The sequence below is a fragment of the Schistocerca piceifrons genome, chromosome 3, assembly GCF_021461385.2.
Source record: "Schistocerca piceifrons isolate TAMUIC-IGC-003096 chromosome 3, iqSchPice1.1, whole genome shotgun sequence".
NCBI lineage: Eukaryota > Metazoa > Arthropoda > Insecta > Orthoptera > Acrididae > Schistocerca > Schistocerca piceifrons.
This window is the reverse complement of record NC_060140.1, coordinates 381,997,981-382,018,207: the sequence shown is the minus strand read 5'-3', so window position 1 is coordinate 382,018,207 and position 20,227 is coordinate 381,997,981. Positions and strand designations below refer to the sequence as shown.

Sequence of the window (20,227 nt, the reverse complement as noted above, 5' to 3'; positions counted from 1 at the left end):
GCATCATTAATAGACAGCTCCTAAACTACTGAGCAGAAACCAGAAGTTATGCAATTAATTAACTATGCACGAACTGCAGAAATAACTACATATCGCAGAACAACAATCGTAATATAATATGAACAAATCAGATTCTTCACCCCATTCTTGCCCACGTTAACACTTCACGGTTATATAATGAGCTACTAATTGTTGTTACTTTAGCCGCTCCCTTGAAATTATAATACATAATTTTATAACAAAAACATATTTATGTAAATGCATTCTCGTAATCTTTTACTTTAAATTGAGATTCATATACAGTCTGTTAAAAATGTTTGCCATACTGATATCACAGATGAATGTGCAACGATGAAACAGTCCTGGCAAATAAATTTTGAGAAACTCGTGGCATACATTGTCAATTTACAGAAAATAAATAATTCTTGCGTACACAGTATTTAAATATGTGGTTGAAGGACTTTTTACTGGAACAGAGCATGGGAGTAGATGTAATTAGATTAATTTTGTTTTCTTGCAGGTAAGACCAAGAGGTGGTGTACAGCAAAGGACTGCAGGCAAGCTCACCTGGATCGAATAGTGAGCAAGGAAGCAGCAGGTAAACTGTATCTATTGCACGTTTGACTGAATATACAGATGTCAGGAGAGTAATTAAGTTTCCAAAGTATTGCTTCTAACTGCGTTGGAGGGATACTCAATCCTTATCCACTCCTGAATAGGGAAATTCCCCATTATTCACAGACATGGTTCCCACTTCAGACCCGTGACGGCATTATTGTAGCGCAAAGAAAGGGAGCTTGAGTACCTTCCAGAATAATGCAGAAAAACGTTGTAACGTTCGCTCATGGAGACTAAAATAGCATAATTAAATAAGTTAAAACTGTGTTTGCATAGAAATAATTTACCAGTGATGAGGCACAGGAGATTAAAATAAAGGATTTTAATTGTGTCGGAGTGTAGATAAATGGTGTGTCAGGAAGTGTCAGGCTACTTCTGATCTAGGAATCGGCGGCCTTCATTAGTGTTGTACGTCAGGACTGCCTATGTGAAGCTGGCATTAGTCCTGTAAGAGCAGTAACCAAGTCTGTATGGCAGCATTCACATGCCAGGAGTTTCAACTCAATTGATCCATAGTATAAGGTGTGTTATTCATGCAAATGCAGATGTTCTGATCACTAGTATCTTAACATACACTAACTTCAGTATGTTAGTTGTTTTTTCTCTGCATCAAACAGCCTTCCCACAAACCTGTTACATAATTTACTACCTCATGTTTTCTGTATGGTCGTAACTTCACCACTAAGTGAACTACGCCTGTCAGTATAGATTAACGGTTTTGCATCCACACTCCAGCACATGACCTGCTGCCCCCCCCCCCCCCCCCCAGAGGAAAGTAAGCATTCATGGCTTGCTCTTGTCATATGTAGTTGGAGGTACTAATCAACCTAAGAACCTACTACTCTTAATAGCTATGATTATGAGTCTGCAAATGAAATAAAAACTGGTGTAATATTGTTCAATACACTGTTCTGTCACCAATAAAAAAATACATGCACTTACACCCATCACACCCTGTAATATAACCGTAGGTCTAATTTGCTGAGATATGCCTGCAACTGTGTCATTCACGATTTAAATAGCAAAACACCACATCAGTTACGTTTTTTTTTTTTTTTTGTGCTTAGACGATTCGTTTCGAGACTTTATTCTGTTATTAAGTGCCACTATTACATTGACAGGTTTGTTTCATGTGATGTTTGAATGTGTTTTGTTGTGCCCATCTTGCATTGCAGTCGTCTATTTTTGGTTTTACTGCAGTAAGAAGATAGCAAAATATAATGGTTTTCATGTGCTAATGTTATGAAATAGAATTCTTTGATCTATTCGCTGACAAGTTCTGTGCAGAAATCCACACCCACATTACTCTTTACACATGTTGTTTGTTTATGTGAAATCAAAATATGGTGCAAAGATATTACGTTAGTATGTATCAAGTTGTCTCTTATAACGTCTATCGCAACACTACTGAATATTTAAATTATCTATTATGCTTTATATTCTGTTTTATATTATTTTTTTGCAACTATTGCGTAGAATTATGAAGAATCAACACATTTGTGCAATTGCTACTGTTATTATGCAGTGTGCTTCAGAATTTCTGTTACACAGTTACAGGTGTTGTAAAGGGGACTCAGGACAGTAGCATTTTGTAGTAAACCCACGTCCGGAAATGCGCCGTTGGAAGATAAACCATCTTGAGTGATGGAAAGCAATACACGTTGACGAAGATGAGTGCTTCGTGTCAGATGACTCTTGGGTGATGTTACGTAACGTGTCATTAGAGAACAAACCAATGAATTGTAATGCATGTACGTCAGTTGGCACTGAGTGAACGAGAAAGACTGTGCATTACTGAATGGCAGAGTACACGTTTTCCGAATACATCGACTTGGTGCTCATGTGTCGTGAAAGTGGACAAAATGGTCGATTGGCACGAGGCCTGTATCACGAACGATTTCCGGGTCGTGCCCGTCCATTTCATGTCATTTTCGCAAGACTGCAACAATGACTTCGGGAAACCGGCACCTGCAATGCTAATAGCGCCGATTGCAATCCTGGCCGGACGGGCCGCACTGCTGATGTGGAGGGTGAAGTCCTCCAACTGTATGAACAGAACTCATCGACAGGTACCCACAACATCGCAGGTTCCGTTGATGTATCCCAGGGCAGCGTCTAGCGAGTTCTCCACTAACAGCAACTTCACCCGTACCAGCTCCAGAGGGCGCAGGCAATGCGTCCAGCTGAAATTGCTCCAAGTGCCGATTGCAGCGCATGGTTCCTACATCGCTGTGACGACGTTCCATATCTTCCTCGGATCATTCTTTTCACAGACGGGAAAACCCTCACACCACATTGCTTCAAGTATTTCAACATCGTTTCGGTATCAATAAGGACGATGATATTATCCATAGTGGTCTGGTTGGCCTGTATATTCTACCAAACCGCCTAGCGGGTCACAGTTTGGCCTTACTGCAAGACTTATTGGTGCAGCATTTGGAGGATTTGCTATTGCCTGTACATTTCTACATCTACATTTACACTCCTCAAGCCACCCAACGGTGTGTGGCGGAGGGCACTTTACGTGCCACTGTCATTACCTCCCTTTCCTGTTCCAGTCGCGTATGTTTCGCGGGAAGAACGACTGCCGGAAAGCCTCCGTGCGCGCTCGAATCTCTCTAATTTAGTTCCAACATGATGACACGCGAGCCCACTTTTCTCGCGGCGTCCGCCCACCATTACGGAACATTCGGCGACGGGCGGGTAGGTCATGATGAACCGATTCGTTGGCCACCAGGATCGCCCGATCAAACACCCTTGGACTTTTTCCTGTGGGGCTACATGAAGAGCATTATTTACGAGCGTCCTGTGAAGTCATAGGACGATCTCCTTGCCCGTGTCATGGCTGCAGCGGAGGTCATTCAGGACACTCCAGGACTTTTCGGCGGTGTGTTTTAGAGCACTATTAGCAGGTTGCTGCTTCGAACATATGTTGTAGTTCACGCTAGTAAGTCTTCGTTGAACTATGTGCTTCGTATCTTTTGACGTTTTTTCTGCGTCGTTATCTTCCAAACGCCGTATTTACGGTCATGGATTTCCTACCAATTATTGCTGTACTGAGTGCTCTCTACAGCACCTACAACTGTGTAACAGGAATTCAGAATCACCATACAGGAGAAACATACGAAAAATTAATCGATTCACTAACTAGGTTGTGACTGAGAATTTTGTGTCCTTAGTTTTTGTGTCCAGCTCCCCCATTAAACCCATTGCATGTTATTTCTGACAGTCGGTTTGCTCTGCTCGTTACTGATACCCAGAGAGTCATAAATAACGACGCCCAACCTGATGCAGTGCTCTGTGACTTCCGTAAGGCTTTCGCTACAGGAACTGCCGTCGCGTAGTGAACATAATAAGTGAAATTTCCTGACAGGTTGAAACTGTGTGCTGCATCCGGAACTGAACCGAGGACCTTTGCCTTCCGCGGGCAATAGAGCACATGCCCGCGAAAGGCAAAGTTCGAGTTAGAGTTCCGGTCCGCCACACTGTTTTAATCTGCTTGAAAATTTCATATCAGCCCTCTCTGCTGCAGAAGAGAACATTCGTTGTGGAAACAGGATACATGTTACCGATTATCGCACCAGCTTTGTTCGCTGGACTTCCATCAGATATAACTAGACAGGTCATTCTTAACCAATCAAGGTTATGGGATATAAACATAAATTCATGAGTATGCTGAAGTCATTGCTATTCTTTGAATATAGAAATGGATTCGTGATAATTTCAGATTCTCCGTAAGGCCGCTCGCGTATGATACTGATGTATATAGGAAAACTGACTGGCCAAAAAACCGTAGCGAAATTGTAGCAGTCTTGCAAAGAATCATCGCTTGGTGCAGGGATTGGCTGTTAACTCCCAACGCAAATAAATGCAAAGTGTTGTGCATGAATGTGAGGCAAGAGCTGTTATTGTTCGATACAATTGATGACGATAAATCAGATAAATCGCTTATAATAGTAATTGTAAAATAGTAAGAGAATCCATTCTGAGCGAGATTAAGTGGAACGATCACTTGGAACTAGTTGTAAGAAAATCAAATGCAGGTTGAGACTCACTGGGGTTAGTTCATCCACGAAAGATAGTTTTCCGGCCGATTTCTGAGAACTGGTTGCCAGTCTGAAACCTTAACAGGTAGAATAAACAAGGAGATATGACGCGTATCATTACGGATTCGTTCGGTAACTGCGAGAGCGTTAGGAAGATGTTCAACAACCTCGATTGGCAGACACTGCAGTTACACCATGGAGGACGGCTGCTCAATGTGCCCAGCGAGCAGATTTGAATGTTCTGTGAGTCCCCGAAATCACTCAAGGCAAAGACAGGCATGATTGCTTCGAACTGGTTCTTTCCCCGTCCCTCCTCAATTTTAACATGTGCTCTTTCTGTAATGACGTCTTCATCGTTGGAAAAACGCTAATCTTCCTTCCTTCCACTGACAGAAGCTACAAGGAGGCATTCTGGGTCAGAGAGATGTTTACTATGAAAATTCCGCTTTATTCGCGAACGAAACAAAAAAAGGGTGAGGTAGGGGCTGCGGGAAGAACTGATAGTAGTATCATACGTATCCTCCGTCCATTATGTAAGGTGCTTTGTGAAGTGTAGAGGTAGATATGTAGATGTAGATATGTACCCTTCTATTCAAAAGAAGCAGTAGATAAGATACACAGAAGCAGTCCCCAAATTTTCTAAGAAAAGTGGTATCGTTTTACTAGCAAATAGATTCATCTTTACGGTTCAAAACGAAAAAAAGAAGCCAAGAATGAGAAACGTTCGCATTCCTCTCTAGCAGAGAAAAATCCCCGTCTAGGAAGGCAAAGCTGAGGAAGTTTTTGATTGTCACTGTTTTTCCGTTACAGGCTCCGGCTTATACGGACGTAACACTTCTGCGTTATGAAAATACCGTGACAGTGCTACGCAAAGAGGTTAGCAGATGCTCAGAACAACAGTAGGAGATTCTTGAATTCAAAAATGGCTCTGAGCACTATGGGACTTAACAGCTGTGGTCATCAGTCCCCTAGAACTTAGAACTACTTAAACCTAACTAACCTAAGGACATCACACACATCCATGCCCGAGGAAGGATTCGAACCTGCGACCGTAGCAGTCGCGCGGTTCCGGACTGCGCGCCTAGAACCGCGAGACCACCGCGGCCGGCTGAATTCTCAGTAACAAAGACTACATTGTAAACTACTAGTTTGTCCAATATATTCGTGAGACGTTGCAGTTATTTGTTTACTGATTTTAAAAACTTGTGCATATAAAGAACTTCTTCGTTGCATACATGTTGATAGCGGCACAGAAGAATTTATTTATGTGCAAATACGAGATACGACGTGTCATACAATGCTTGAAAAATACGTACTATCTGATGTGCACATCTAAATGCACTGGTCTTCTGCAGAGAGAGTCTAGGCACATCATACGAATATCTTCCGTTCTTCTGATTGAGGTGGCGGTGAAGAACCAGCCGGTTTCCTTCCCCTTCGTTCACCAGTCCGAGATTGCGTAATGTCTAACCTTTCATTGTTTCTAATAAGCAATGCAATATAATTCGAGCCTCCAAAAATTCTCATTGTCTGCTAGATCAGTTTATATTTCGGCAAAGTAGTTTGGTAGAGATGCAGCCTGGTGGTGAAGTGAAGCAAGCATCAAGAATAACTTGTGGTGTTCACCCGCAGTCGTCGTGTAGTCAAAGAGTTAGGCAATTTTGCTGTACCGTCACAGTACATTCGCTAATGAAATTCATCATATATAATCCGTCACAATTTGAGGAAAACAATGTTGTCCATACTACAAAACGACGAAAAAATGCCTCTTATTACCCATTATTAAAGCTGTCAGTGGCTCCAAAAGGAATTCAGTTTGCAGCAAGACAAATTTTTATTCACTCACCCAATAATGTGAAACGCTTGACATTGCAAAATTTTAAAATCATTTCTGCAATTAACTCCTTCTGTTCAATGGAATAATTTCTATTTCAAGGCTGGTATCCTGGGAAAAAATTTCTTTTTAATTGTAATTGCGTGAGTAGGACTAAGAAATAATGTGTTCATTAATGTTAACACTAGTAATGTATACATATCCCGTAAAGTGATTCGTTCCACATCATTTCGATACAAGAATCGTTCAACTGATGTATAGGAAATGCAACAAACAAACTAACCAATTTTCGATAATATGATGTCGATTCATATTATCTTTAATGCAATGATGAAATGTTATGCAATGATGCAGTATTGATACTACCCATGTTGCCTTTAGCCATTCATGTAAATCATATTTTGAAAAACGTTGAAACCACTGTAATGTTCTCATGGAACTGACGATGCAGTGAAAGGTTTTTTGTGGACCTAAATGCCATGACTGTGATAAGGTTGTGTGAATAGTCCTACGACACATTCCATCGCAGCCATCGCACAATAATGTCAGATTTCCTAGAAACTGGGAAATAATCTGACTTACGACAATTATCTGTGTTTGCACCTGTTTACTATAGTCCTGTGGACCACTCTTTCCAAAGTTTTAGTACCAGAGGTCATTACGTACCACTCTCCACAGCTGTCTTCACAGTATCGATTTTTCGATTATAATACCACCTGCTTGCGTGAATTGCAGAAAAAAACATTGTACCTCATTCAAGACTCGCTGCTCTGTTGGGTCGAAACGATTCTGACGAACTGACAGGCTCTGTCGATTTCGGCATGAAGACACAACTTCAGGTAGGAATAGGACTTTTTCATTGTTACATCTCAAGTATTGACGGAGGAGTAACGACCAGCGCGCACTCACGTGCAGTACACGAGTGCCTCCTCGGAGAAACGCTCGTAGCGACGACGGAGTTAACTTCCTTGGAGAAGCGCGGTTCAAGGCCGAGAGACGAAACGCGCGCGGCGTGTAATTTGCAGCCATAACCGGCTTAACAGTGCTGTTGTTAGGCAGCAGACTGGTATTTACTAGCACTTATGCCAAGTAGCAGCCGAGTGTGCATAACTTTGACGTATATGACTTCTTTCGCAAGGTTTAACATTGTTTTAATTTTTCTCTACTGCTGAGCACTTCATGAAGAGAGGAGGAGAGGAACCACTGTAGTAAAAACAACATTGGCTGGCGATGAATAAAATGTTTAGTGTTATTTTCTTAATTTTGTCTTGTAATGATTTTATGATTGGTGTAATTCAAATAGATGTACCGGTATATGACAGATATGACATAGGTTTGGAAGACAGTCAACTTCAAAACGTAGAAACTGTGTCACAACAAAGAAACCATACGTAACTCAATTTGCAGAACAGATAATATCACATTAAACTATGCATTAGTCCATAAGTGATAGTTGCACTTACCACTTGTAAAGATTCCTCAAAGTTGGGACTGAGATTAGTTCTTTTAATATTCCACCGTTTCAGGACGCCTCCATCTTCTAGCGTCCCTTTCAGAATGTATTACTTCGGAATATTTCAATATGAACTACACTACTGGCCATTAAAATTGCTACACCATGAAGATGACGTGCTACAAAGGCGAAATTTAACCGACAGGAAGAAGGTGCTGTGATATGCAAATGATTAGCTTTACAGTGCATTCACACAAGGTTGGCGCCGGTGGCGACACCTACAACGTGCTGACATGAGGAAAGTTTCCAACCAATTTCTCATACACAAACAGCAGATGACCGGCGTTGCTTGGTGAAACGTTGTTGTGATGCCTCGTGTAAGGAGACCGGCCGGGGTGGCCGAGCGGTTCTAGGCGCTGCAATCTGGAACCGCGCGACCGCTACGGTCACAGGTTCGAATCATGCCTCGGGCATGGATGTGTGTGATGTCCTTAGGTTAGTTAGGTTTAAGTAGTTCTAAGTTCTAGGGGACTGATGACCTCAGATGTTGAGTCCCATAGTGCTCAGAGCCATTTTTGAACATCGTGTAAGGAGGAGTAATGCGTGCCATCACGTTTCCTACTTTGATAAATATCGGATTGTAGCCTATCGCGATTGCCGTTTACCGTATCGTGACATTGCTGCTCGCATTGGTCGAGATCCAATGACTGCTAGCAGAATACGGAATCGGTGGGTTCAGGAGGGTAATACGGAACGCCGTGCTGGATCCCAATGGCCTCGTATCACTACCAGTCGAGATGACAGGCATCTTATCCGCATGGCTGTAACGGATCGTGCAGCCACGTCTCGATCCCTAAGTCAACAGATGGAGACGTTTGCAAGACAACAACCATCTGCACGAACAGTTCGACAACGTTTGCAGCAGAATGGACTATCAGCTCGGAGACCATGGCTGCGGTTACCCTTGACGCTGCATCACAGACAGGAGCGCTTGCGATGGTGTACTCAACGACGAACCTGGGCGCGCGAATGACAAAATGTCATTTTTTTTTCGGATGAATCCAGTTTCTGTTTACAGCGTTATGATGGTCGCATCTGTGTTTGGCGACTTCGCGGTGAAAGCACATTGGAAGCGTTCAAATGGTTCAAATGGCTCTGAGCACAATGGGACTTAATATCTGTGATCATCAGTCCCCTAGAACTTAGAACTACTTAAACCTAACTAACCTAAGGACATCACAAACATCCATGCCCGAGGCAGGAATGGAACCTGCGACCGTAGCAGTCGCGCGGTTCCGGACTGCGCGCCTAGAATCGCTAGACCACCGCGGCCGGCCATTGGAAGCGTGTATTCGTCATCACAATAATGGCTTATCACCGGGCGTGATGGTATGGGGTGCCATTGGTTACACGACTCGGTCACCTCTATTTCGCATTGACGGCACTTTGAACAGTGGACGTTACATTTCAGTTTGTTACCACCTGTGGCTCTACTCTTCATTCGATCTCTTCGAAACCCTACGTTTCAGCAGGATAATGCACGACCGCATGTTGCAGGCCCTGTACGGGCCTTTCTGAATAAAGAAAATGTTCGACTGCTGCCCTGGCCAGCACATTTTCCAGATCTCTCACCAACTGAAAACGTCTGGTCAATGGTGGCCGGACAACTGGCTCGTCACAATACGCCAGTCACTACTCTTGATGAACTGTGGTATCGTGTTGAAGCTGCATGGGCAGTTGTTCCTGTACACGCCATCCAAGCTCTGTTTGACTCGATGCTCAGGCGTATTAAGGCCGTTATTACGGCCAGAGGTGGTGGTTCTGGGTACTGATTTCTCAGGATCTATGCACCCAAACTGCGTGATAATGTAATCACATGCCAGTTCTAGTATAATATATTTGTCCAATGAATACCCGTTTATCATCTGCATTTCTTCTTCGTGTAGCAATTTTAGTGGCCAGTAGTGGAATACACGCGAAACGCCTACATGCCCAGAGACTGTCAACGTTTTTGTAAACGTGCTGTAAAACTGCTCTCTGTGAACACATTACAGTGTGGTGTCAGTCCTTCAGTGAACAGCGGTTTCAACAAAATTTCCAGACTATATTCTTGCCGATGTTACATACGAACATCGATATCTTTCTGAAAAGTCAGCGAGGTAACATTTCATCTGTTTTACCTATCTGAGAGAAGAAATAGGTGATTTTCTGCATTATCCACCTGCCACTCTATACCATTACGATTATCACAGAGATCTACAAGTAAGCTGAATGAAATCCTCATCGCTTAACATGTCCTACAAAACATACGTAAACTCTATTAGAGTCCGTAAGTTACTAGTAAGTGTTGTTGGTTCAGGATTTTGTGCACGAACTGACCTATAGATTATGTCATAAATGTTCGACGGAATTCATGTTGGGCAATATTGATGGCGATATAATTCGCTCGAATAGCCCAGAATGTTCTTCAAAACGATCGCGAACAATTATAGACCCGCTGGCGTGGCGCATTGTCATCTATAAAAATTCCATCATTGTTTGGGAACATGAAGTCCATGACTGACTGCAAATGGTCTCGAAGACGCCGAACATAACCATTTCCAGTCAACGATCTGTTCAGCTGGACCAGAGAATCCAGTCCATTCCATGTGTGTATGGAGACCACTGCCAGGATGGACCTACCAACAGTTATCACAGTGCCCAATGGACAACACAGGTCTACGGTTTCACGGGATCTACGCCATACTCGAACCCTACCATCACCTCTTACCAACTGAAATCGGCACTCATTCGACAAAGGCCAAGGATTTCCAGGCGTTTAAGGTTCAACCGATACGGTCACGATCCGAGGAGAGGTGCTGCAGGTCGTGTCGTGCTGTTAACAAAGGCACTCGCGTCGGTCGTCTGCTGACATAGCTCATTAACGTCACGTTCCGCCGCACTGTTCTAACGGATATGTTTATCGTGCGTCTCACATTGATTTCTGCGGTTATTTCACTCAATGCTGTTTGTCTGTTAGCACTGACAACTCTACGTAAACACCACTGCTGTCTATCGGTAAGTGAAGGCAATCGGCAGGTGCGTTGTCGTTGGTGAGAGGTAATGGCCGAAATCTGATATTATCGGACGAGTATTGAATTCCCTAACGGTTTCCGAAATGGAATGTCCCATGCGTCTAGCTCCAACTACCATTGCGCGTTCAAAGTTTGTTGACTTAATTCGTCCGGCCATAATCACACGGGAAACCTTTTCACAAGAATCACCTGAGTAAAAATGATAGCTCCGCCGATACATTGCTCTTTTATAGCTTTTGTACACGGTACTACCGCCGTTTGTATATGTGCATATCGCTGTCCCATGAATTTTGTCACAGTGCCCTAGACTATTGAGTACTACTGTGATTTGCAGAAACCAGCAGTTTGATTTTACCTAGGGACACGGTAATCAACACGGAACTTCATACAGTTACTCACATTATATCATTTGTTGGAAGTTACGCAAATATTGATTTCTAAGACTGTATGTTGGCTGAAAGAGATTTTTAATATTTGTTTACGTTGAAAGCATGTTCGACGATTTGGTACCTTCATGTGCAGAGATTATAGAGAGATGTATCAGTGCTTTAGCACTTGTGTTCCTTGTAAAAGTCAATTCTTTTCAACCAGCCAATATTGATGAGAGAAAATTCTCTCAGATACTTTACAGTACTCTGACTGGAAATATATAGGAGCAACCAGACTTTTTTTATTCTGTTTGTGTAAATTATATCATTGGTTTCAATCTGATAGTTTGTTGGAAGACATGATATTCAATAACTTTTTATTCTTTTTATTTTTTGTTGACAATTATAAACGTGCAGAACCACAGTTCCTCAAACCACCGTAAAGTAGGAAAAACTGTACCAGGTAATTTGTTTGATGTCTGTCGCTACATTTGATAATTTCCTTTTTTGCACAACGTGTACGACACTCACCTGCACTGAGGCAATTACCGAGTCTGCAAGTATTCGCCAGTCAACCGCCAATGCGTCTTGTTTACCACCCTGTCTGAACCGAGACCGGCGCCTTCCTGTCTGGCTCCCACATTGCTTCGTCTGCTGACCGCCAGCCTTCCGCTTTTCCAGCATTATCAGTATCGACAGTCTCCGTTTATTACGTCCACTTCCTGATCGTTACGATTGTCCGCTCGACATCACGCCGTACTGAGGTGTTCATTAGGTGAACAGTGCGCGTTTGCGCCGATACTGATCTGGAATACTTGGGCCTACAACCTGCGATCAACGTTTGTGTGCCCCTTCTCCGGTTACACAAATTACGGTTCACCGCCGGTATTAGGTGCAGGCAGCTGTTATTGGCTGTCCTCACCTGCCCGGCTGTTTCACTCTCTATTCTGCCCTCCCGCTCACCCCCATCACTTTCTCCCCGCTCCTCCAACACCTGTGTACGCTGGAGTCACCTGGCCCGCCCCAGACCCCCACCGCCTAAAGGTCGGCGGCTGCAGCGAGTGACCGATACTTTTTTGTCCACTTGTGATGACAATCCCACCGCACGACACCAGTGAAAGTCCTGGAAACATAAGTAAAACACTAGCTTTGAAGACAGGCACAGTAGACGTAATACGAGTATAATAAACCTCTTATGTGCATCGTCAGTTTTTATTCAAGAAAGAAGGGATTCCATTAAATGAGCCACTTGCGTGCACCACAAGCATTCTTTAAAATCCTTTTCTCCTCTACCATAATGCACCCGTTGGCACAAATATGTTTTTCACAAATATGTCTTTTTTTTTTTTAAAGGAATATCTGACTTACATAGGAACGCATTAGATTCCAGTGCCAAAGTTGACACCATGTCCCCTCCATTCGACTAATGAACAAGACAGTAGAGTACAGAATAATCAGTCCAGCTTTGTGACTGGATTAAAGAGCTCGTAACTGTTCACAGATGCAGTTCTTAAAGTATAAAAGGGTTTAATCTAACACTACAGTGCTTTACTAGGCATCGTGGTCTTACTGGAGGTGGTATGTTTTTTGCGTCTTCCTCCTACCTGTGAACTGAGTTAACTAGCCAGTCACAAGGCTAACTACAATTTAAAGTGGACTCTGAACCCGATTGGATCTAACACTAGAGTAATTTGCTAGGAATCGTGGTTTTACGGGAGATAGCCGCGCGGGGTTGCCGCACGGTCTTAGCCGTCTTGTCACGGTCCGTGCGGTTGCCCCCCGCCGGAGGTTCGAGGCCTCCCTCGGGCGTGTGTGTGTGTGTGTGTGTGTGTGTGTGTGTGTGTGTGTGTGTGTGTATGTTGTCCTTACCGTAAGTTAGTTTAAGTTGGATTAAGTAGTCCGTAAGCTTAGGGATCGGTGACCTCTGCAGTTTGGTCCCATAAGACCTTACCATAAATTTCCAAAGAAGATAGCATCCTTTTTCTGTCTTTCCCCTACCTTTGAACTGACTTAACAATTTCAAGTGGACTCAGAACCAAGGTGCTACACGACATTTTTCACATTAGCGAAAGGAATGTGGTGAAAGAAATGATGAAGGAGACACAAAATCATAGGACTGGCCGCGGTTCGTAATGGAGATAACTCTTCAGGCGCAAAAGTAGCATGTAGGGTACTCCAAGGGAGTGATATAGGTCAGTTACTGTTGAAATCACAGATCCTGTGAACGATGTTGTTGTGTGCAGAGAAATTGCGACATTAGAAATTACGAGGGACATTTTCTCGGCATAGTGCTGTTGAAAAAAATGAGGAATTTGTTGTCGGACATTGTGGAATATTCCCACTTCAGCACCTATAGTTCCATGGGGTTCCGACAAGTGGCGGCCCTCAAAATGACTTCCGTAAGGAGGTGCATTCCATGCAGAGAGCTGTCATTGCGTTTCTTTTGGCGGAAAATCAGCGCATTGCAGATATTCATAGGCGCCAGCAGAACGTCTGCGGAGACCTATAAGTGAAGAAAAGAATCTTGAGTAGTTCGGCGAGGCGTCTGTTACCATCGCAGCATCGCGCAAAGCTGTCCGATTTCCCGCGTGCCGGCGGACGCACACTGCTGTGACTGTTGCAATGTCGGGACGTGCGGACACTCTCATTAGATATTATCGACGGACCACCATCATTGATGTTGCTGCTCAACTGCAACGTCTTTGTTAGTAGTGCTGACACACTCGTCCACCAGTTAGGGTACTCAAACGTGAGATACCAGGGCTTAATCGCCTGCTAACCTGACCATAAAGTGCAACGAGAGACCATGTGTGCGGAATCGCCTGCGCATTACGAGACCGATCGTGCCTATTTTTCGTTGAACATCATCACAGGTGATGAAACATGGATTCATCACAAAATGGCAATCCATGGGGTGACGACACACCATCTTTCCTCCGAAGAAAAAGTTCAAACCGCACCCTCAGTCTTCTGGAACTCCGAAGGGGTTATTCTGTTTGATGTCCTCCCTCATGGTGCAACGATCAGTTCCAAAGTGTATTGTGCCACCCTCAGGAAACTGAAGAAACAACTTCAGCGTGTTTGTCTCCACAAAAATGCAAACGAACTTCTCCTTCTCCACGGTAACGCAAGGCCTTAAGCAAATCTGCGCACCCGACCGTAACTCAGAAAACTTCATTGCACTGTTCGTCCTCATTCACCCTACAACCCGGATCTCGTATCTTCCGGCTTCCATCTGTTTGACCCAATGGCTCTGAGCGCTATGCGACTTAACTTCTGAGGTCATCAGTCGCCTAGAACTTAGAACTACTTAAACCTAACTAACCTAAGGACATCAGACACATCCATGCCCGAGGCAGGATTCGAACCTGCGACCGTAGCAGTCGCGCGGTTCCGGACTGAGCGCCTAGAACCGCTAGACCACCGCGGCCGGCCTTGACCCAATGAAGGATGCCTTCTGCGGGAAGCACTATCTGTGGTAGTGGGGAGGTTATTAATGTAGCAAGACACTGGCTGCGAAGCCGACCAGTAGAGTGGTAGCATGCGGGCATAAAGTCCCTCCCCGCAAGGCTGCGTAATGCCGTCGCATTGGAAGGAGGTTGTATTGGAAGACAGGATTTTGGAGCCAAAAGAGCGGAGAATAATATCGTGTAGTTGATCCTGTATGAAACCTACCGTTTTTCAGAAAAAAAGAACTGCCTCAATTATTGAACGTCCCTCGTAATTGTGAAATGCGGGAAGATCTGAATTGGTTTGGCAGTTAGTGCAAAAATTCAATCTTGTCGAAAGTTATTTTGAGAGCCGTTGGTGTAGTACAATTATAAGGTTTGTGATAAAACGTTGATCGGCCCCAAATATCGTGTGTATTTTCACTGAACCATTTTCTGTTTCGGATTTATTGCAAAACGAAACTCCAGCAGGAAAACAAGGAAATATGTAAGTGTCATTTGGAAATGGATTCGTAATAAATCCGAAACCCTTAATCACTCAGTTTAAATATTTTTTTAAATTATACTTACAGCTGGTTGCTGGTTAGTTATAAATCTTATAAATAAGCAAAAATTTACCATGATGCTTTTAATTTGGCTTAAGATCCATTTTTTTACACGCTTGGCGTTACAGAAGTATACAGAAAGTTTGTACAACAAATGTTTGTGACAAAGCAAGAAGATTTTGCGTAAAATCCCTTTGTCTATCCGTCAGTTAAATGACAACGTTCACAGTATTGATACAGAAGTTTTCATTGCACAACGCAGCAGAAAGATTCTGATCTCCGCCGTCACACTGGTGATACAAAAATACTAGCTGATAAAATGAAAAGTATGATTCTGAGTGCAACAATCGCGTCATGAAGTAAAACGTAACAGTATTCAAAGCTAATATAAAATTTGGAGTAAGCAGACCATTACAATTTCCTCTAGTATATAATACTTTAACTTTGCATCGCATATGGCTTTCTCTGTTGATTAAAACTACTACAGTTAATTGTTCGGTTCAAGAACTCTGAAAAAGTTCGGAGCATTAGATCGTGATCCAAGTTCCTCAGATGCATATTTAGCTCGCTCCTACTGGGGTAATTGATTTATCGAGGTCTCTGACTTTCCAGTTTTGTAGAATAGTTCGCGACGCAACCACGACTGCACTGTTTGTGGATAACGGACGTTATATTTCTGTACTTCGTTCTAGTGTTGTACCAACTGTTCGTGAAACGAGTTGTATGCATCTGTGGGAAACGTCGCCTAATGATTTGTATACTGTTCGACGCTTCAGAAGATGCCACTGATGAATTTCACGACTGCGAATTTTCTTGCCGAAATACAGAGGATTCTGAGCGCTTCTGGCTCGCCGATTCGTGCTGGTTGTTTTGCTGACTGATCTACCTGTACATTGGTGCACGGAGTGTTGGGCGTCCACTCTTTATCACAGAACGTGGAGGTCGGAGGCTAACCCGCTGTTGTAAAGCGCAAAAGGCGGCGACGTGTGGCACGTCTGAGAACAGAGTACAAAGCTCGGGCAGGAAGAAGTGTTTTGAAGCCCTCTGTTTAGTGCGCATTGTTGGGCTTGGGGTTAAGGGGCATATGACTCCTACGTGTTCCCATGTTGAACTAACGACATCGTCAGCTATGATTACGGTGGCACGAAATCGTTCAGACGGGACTCGATGGCGATCTCCCGCCTGATAGGATAAATCACGGGTCGTGTTACCACTGAAGGGGGTCTGTCTGGAGACCTGTCACCAGGCGAACGACTGCTCCAATCATGCAGTGCGCCACAGTCGCACGGCGTTAGGTGTACCATTGTGCTACGAGGGATATGGAGATCGGCTTCCTATGAGACATGTATTAGTAATCAAAGGCAGCGTGGCACTCGTAGACTACGTCATCATTATTGCATTATTGAGGATCTCCTGCATCTCTTCAAGCTTGATGTCTTTCCCATCAGGGATGGCATCTTCACTATGATCTGTCGATTTTCACTGTTAACTCAGATAGGACAGTAATTTGCTACGGTATATGCTATTCCAACGACTAGCAGATATTCAGCAAATATTCTGATGTGCGTGGAAAAATCTGCACTTGTACCACGATTTATTCGTCAACTTTTCGCATTAATTTCGCAGTGGTGTTCGTCTGGTAAGTACTAAAAGCGCAGAAACGTGCTGTAGTGGTTTGAGGGGCATGATAGTGAACTCATGTCTTGGCCACCAGTTTCGTCTGGTCTAAAGCCAGCTCCGCGCCCGCAATCCTGTGGTACGAAATTTAAGGGAATTGAGAGACATGTGCATTCACATCGGGCTTGAAAAACCTCCGGAAACCACCAAGAATTTTTCAAATCCATGGCACTCATATTCACTGCTGCACTGAATTTCCAAAGCCATCGCAAGTCATGGACACTCTTCTGTGATAAGTAGTTTGTGATGTTTTTTATTGCTCAGGCCCGTAAAAAGATACTACAAGATTAAATCGATCTTGAGAATCTCCGGGATCTAGCACTAAGAAAGATCGCTTTATATATCTTCCGCAGGCAGACATTCTTTACACAATGTATCTTCCACATAAGAATTTCAGACGAATCGACAGTGCCATTTCTCCACTTTCTACCAACAAGAATTAAGTTCAAACAGACTTGATTAAATTTTCTCATTTTCAGAAGACAGAAGGAGCGATGTGTTTCATTTGATAAAACAATATTCTCAAGCCGTGGCTTTTTTTAAATTTAAAATGGCTCTGAGCACTATGGGACTTAACATCTGAGGTCATCAGTCCCATAAAGTTTAGAACTACTTAAACATAACTAACCGAAGGACATCACACACATCCATGCCCGAGGCAGGATTCGAACCTGCTACCGTAGCGGTCGCACGGTTCCAGACTGCAGCGTCTAGAACCGCTCGGCCACACCGGCCGGCCGAAAGCCATGATCGCGTAAATATTTCTTTATTTAAAACGACCGGTTTCGACAGACTTTGCTGTCATTTTGAGGCCTTAAAAATCTTTTTATCAAACTTTTTCATTTAAAGTTGGATCTGACGCGACATGACAACTTGGCGTGAAGTCCAACTTAAAATAAACACTTTTCATAATAAAAAGAATTTTTAAGACTCAAAATGCCAACAAAGTCTGTCGTAAGCGGTTGTGCTGAATAAAGAAATATTTATGCGGCCTTGGCTTTAGAAAGTTTTTTTATCAAACAGAGTTCGTTTCGCCCAGACACGGGTGGATGTTGTTTTAAAGAAGTTATCTAACAACGTGCGGTCAGATTATATATATCAAACATCTCTAATCAGCGCGAGATAGCATTTAGGGGCACACAGCTTTTCTGTCCTATTCCGCTGATATGCAAGCTGTTTCTTACAATTTTCATCTTTTGCTACTGGGCCAAGAGGTTCACTAGTAGAAACATAAGACGACCTCAAAAGGAAACTTACCTGTGTATACTTGTGATGCTTCGACGTACAGTATCCTAGACCGAGGTTTCTCAACACTGATGTTCTGTGGGCAGTGAATAAGTGCTTCGCCCAAAACTATTAATAACCTGCCGTTGTTTTCGACATTTTTCTTTTAAAGATTATGTTATGAGTTCTATGTAGTTAGTTATGGGTTAAAATTGAAGTAACCTCTGAATTAAACAAGTTTTTCTTATTTTTTAAATCAATTATTGATTTAGTAACCTTAAAAAAATGGTGTTCCGTCAAAGTACCAGGATTCTCAGAGTGCTACGTCAAAGAAATTTTGGGAAGCCATGTTATAGACTAACGCTTGTAAAAGTTTCATTTCTGAAAACATATGAGTGAACTTTACACCACAGATTAAATAAATGGCATTACACAGCTTCACATGATCTACATGTACATCCATATTCTGCAAACCACTCCTCACGTTCATATATGGAGTGAGGAAAAAGTATTGCTTATAATAATCTGTGCGCACTGTTAGTTCGTCTAATTTTGTCTTCACGCTCAATGCGGGAGCGAGAGGTAGAGGTTTGCAGTATATTCTTAGATTCTTCATTTAATAATTGTTCTGGAAGCTTTGGAAGTAGGCTTTCAAACGTATGCCGTTTCGAGTGTTTTATCATCTCGCTGACGCTCTACACATTGCTTCACCAAATGTGTGACCTTTCGTGCTTTCCTTACTTGTATACTTTCAATATGTTATTTAGTATGGGTCCAGCGCACTTGAGCAATATTTTAGGATGGACCACAGAGTATTTTGTAGACAACCGCCTTCATAGACTGATTACATTTTCTCCGTATCCTACCAGTGAACCAAAGTATGCCCTACTTTACCTATTACTGAGCGTATGTGATCAATCCATTTCATATCCCCATAAATTCCACGATCAGGATGTTGTATGAATCGACTACTTCCAACTGTGACTCACTGATGTTGTAGTCATAGGATACATCGTTTTTTTTTCGTTTTGTAAATTGCACAATTTTATGTTTCTGAAAATTAAAACAAGTTGCCACGTTTTGCAGAACTTTTAAACGTTATGAAAATCTGACTGAACATTTGTGACGCGTTTTTCAGACAGTACACCTGCTTCATATTTAAGAAGTCTGAGGTTACTATTAATATTGTCTTACATGTCAATAATATACACCATGAATAGCAAGGTTTCAACACACTTCCATGGAGCACGCCTGAAACTAGATCTATATTTATTAATGACTCTTAATCCAAAATAATATTTTGCTTGCTCAAACTGCTTTACTACCTGGTACGAACGTACTTACGTTCGAGAATACATTTCGATGTGACACTTCGATGTCGTGCAGAGCCGTTGACCGTAGTGGAGATGGAATCTAAGAAGACCTGGACATGTCCCTCCGGAATCAGTACCTGTAACAGAGCGTCAACAGTGGTTGTTGGAAGACTTTACGGACATGTTGCCCAGCAGCAAGTGTTTGATGGACGCGTGTAAGGCAAGTGTATCCATCGTTATTCGAAGAAAGTAAGCGTGTTCGTCACCACTTGTGACCTGGAGTTTTCCTGTCTGACGTATGGCTCGTAGCTTTACCTGAAGGAAGGGTAAAATCTCGATTCGCATTTAACGTATCCACGATTTCTTTACAATAGATAGGGGACTGATGACCTCAGATGTTAAGTCCCATAGTGCTCTGAGCCATAACGCTTGTCATCCACCCGCCTTCTTTTTCTGTATGTATACATCATATATGCGTACATCATGTACATGTACTTCACCTGTTCTGCCCTGGGAACTGTAACTGAATATAAGGCTACAGAATGTGGAAATTAAATCTGCTGGCAAACGTTAGCGTTGCTTAACTCGTCCTGTGTTCATTTTTGTCGCCGACACACTCCCTTATA

The 20,227-nt window shown here is 42.9% G+C and overlaps 1 protein-coding gene across 1 annotated transcript in view; it reads left to right on the top strand.

Annotated features, from left to right (window-relative positions):
* Positions 1 to 351: 351 nt before the first annotated feature.
* LOC124788675 (UPF0489 protein C5orf22 homolog) overlaps positions 352 to 20,227 on the top strand; it is a 610,116-nt gene continuing 590,240 nt past the window's right edge. The window contains exons 1-2 of the mRNA XM_047255957.1: positions 352 to 436; positions 526 to 598. Of these exons, the coding sequence (XP_047111913.1) occupies positions 352 to 436; positions 526 to 598 (158 nt within the window). The remainder of the gene's footprint in view (positions 437 to 525; positions 599 to 20,227) is intronic.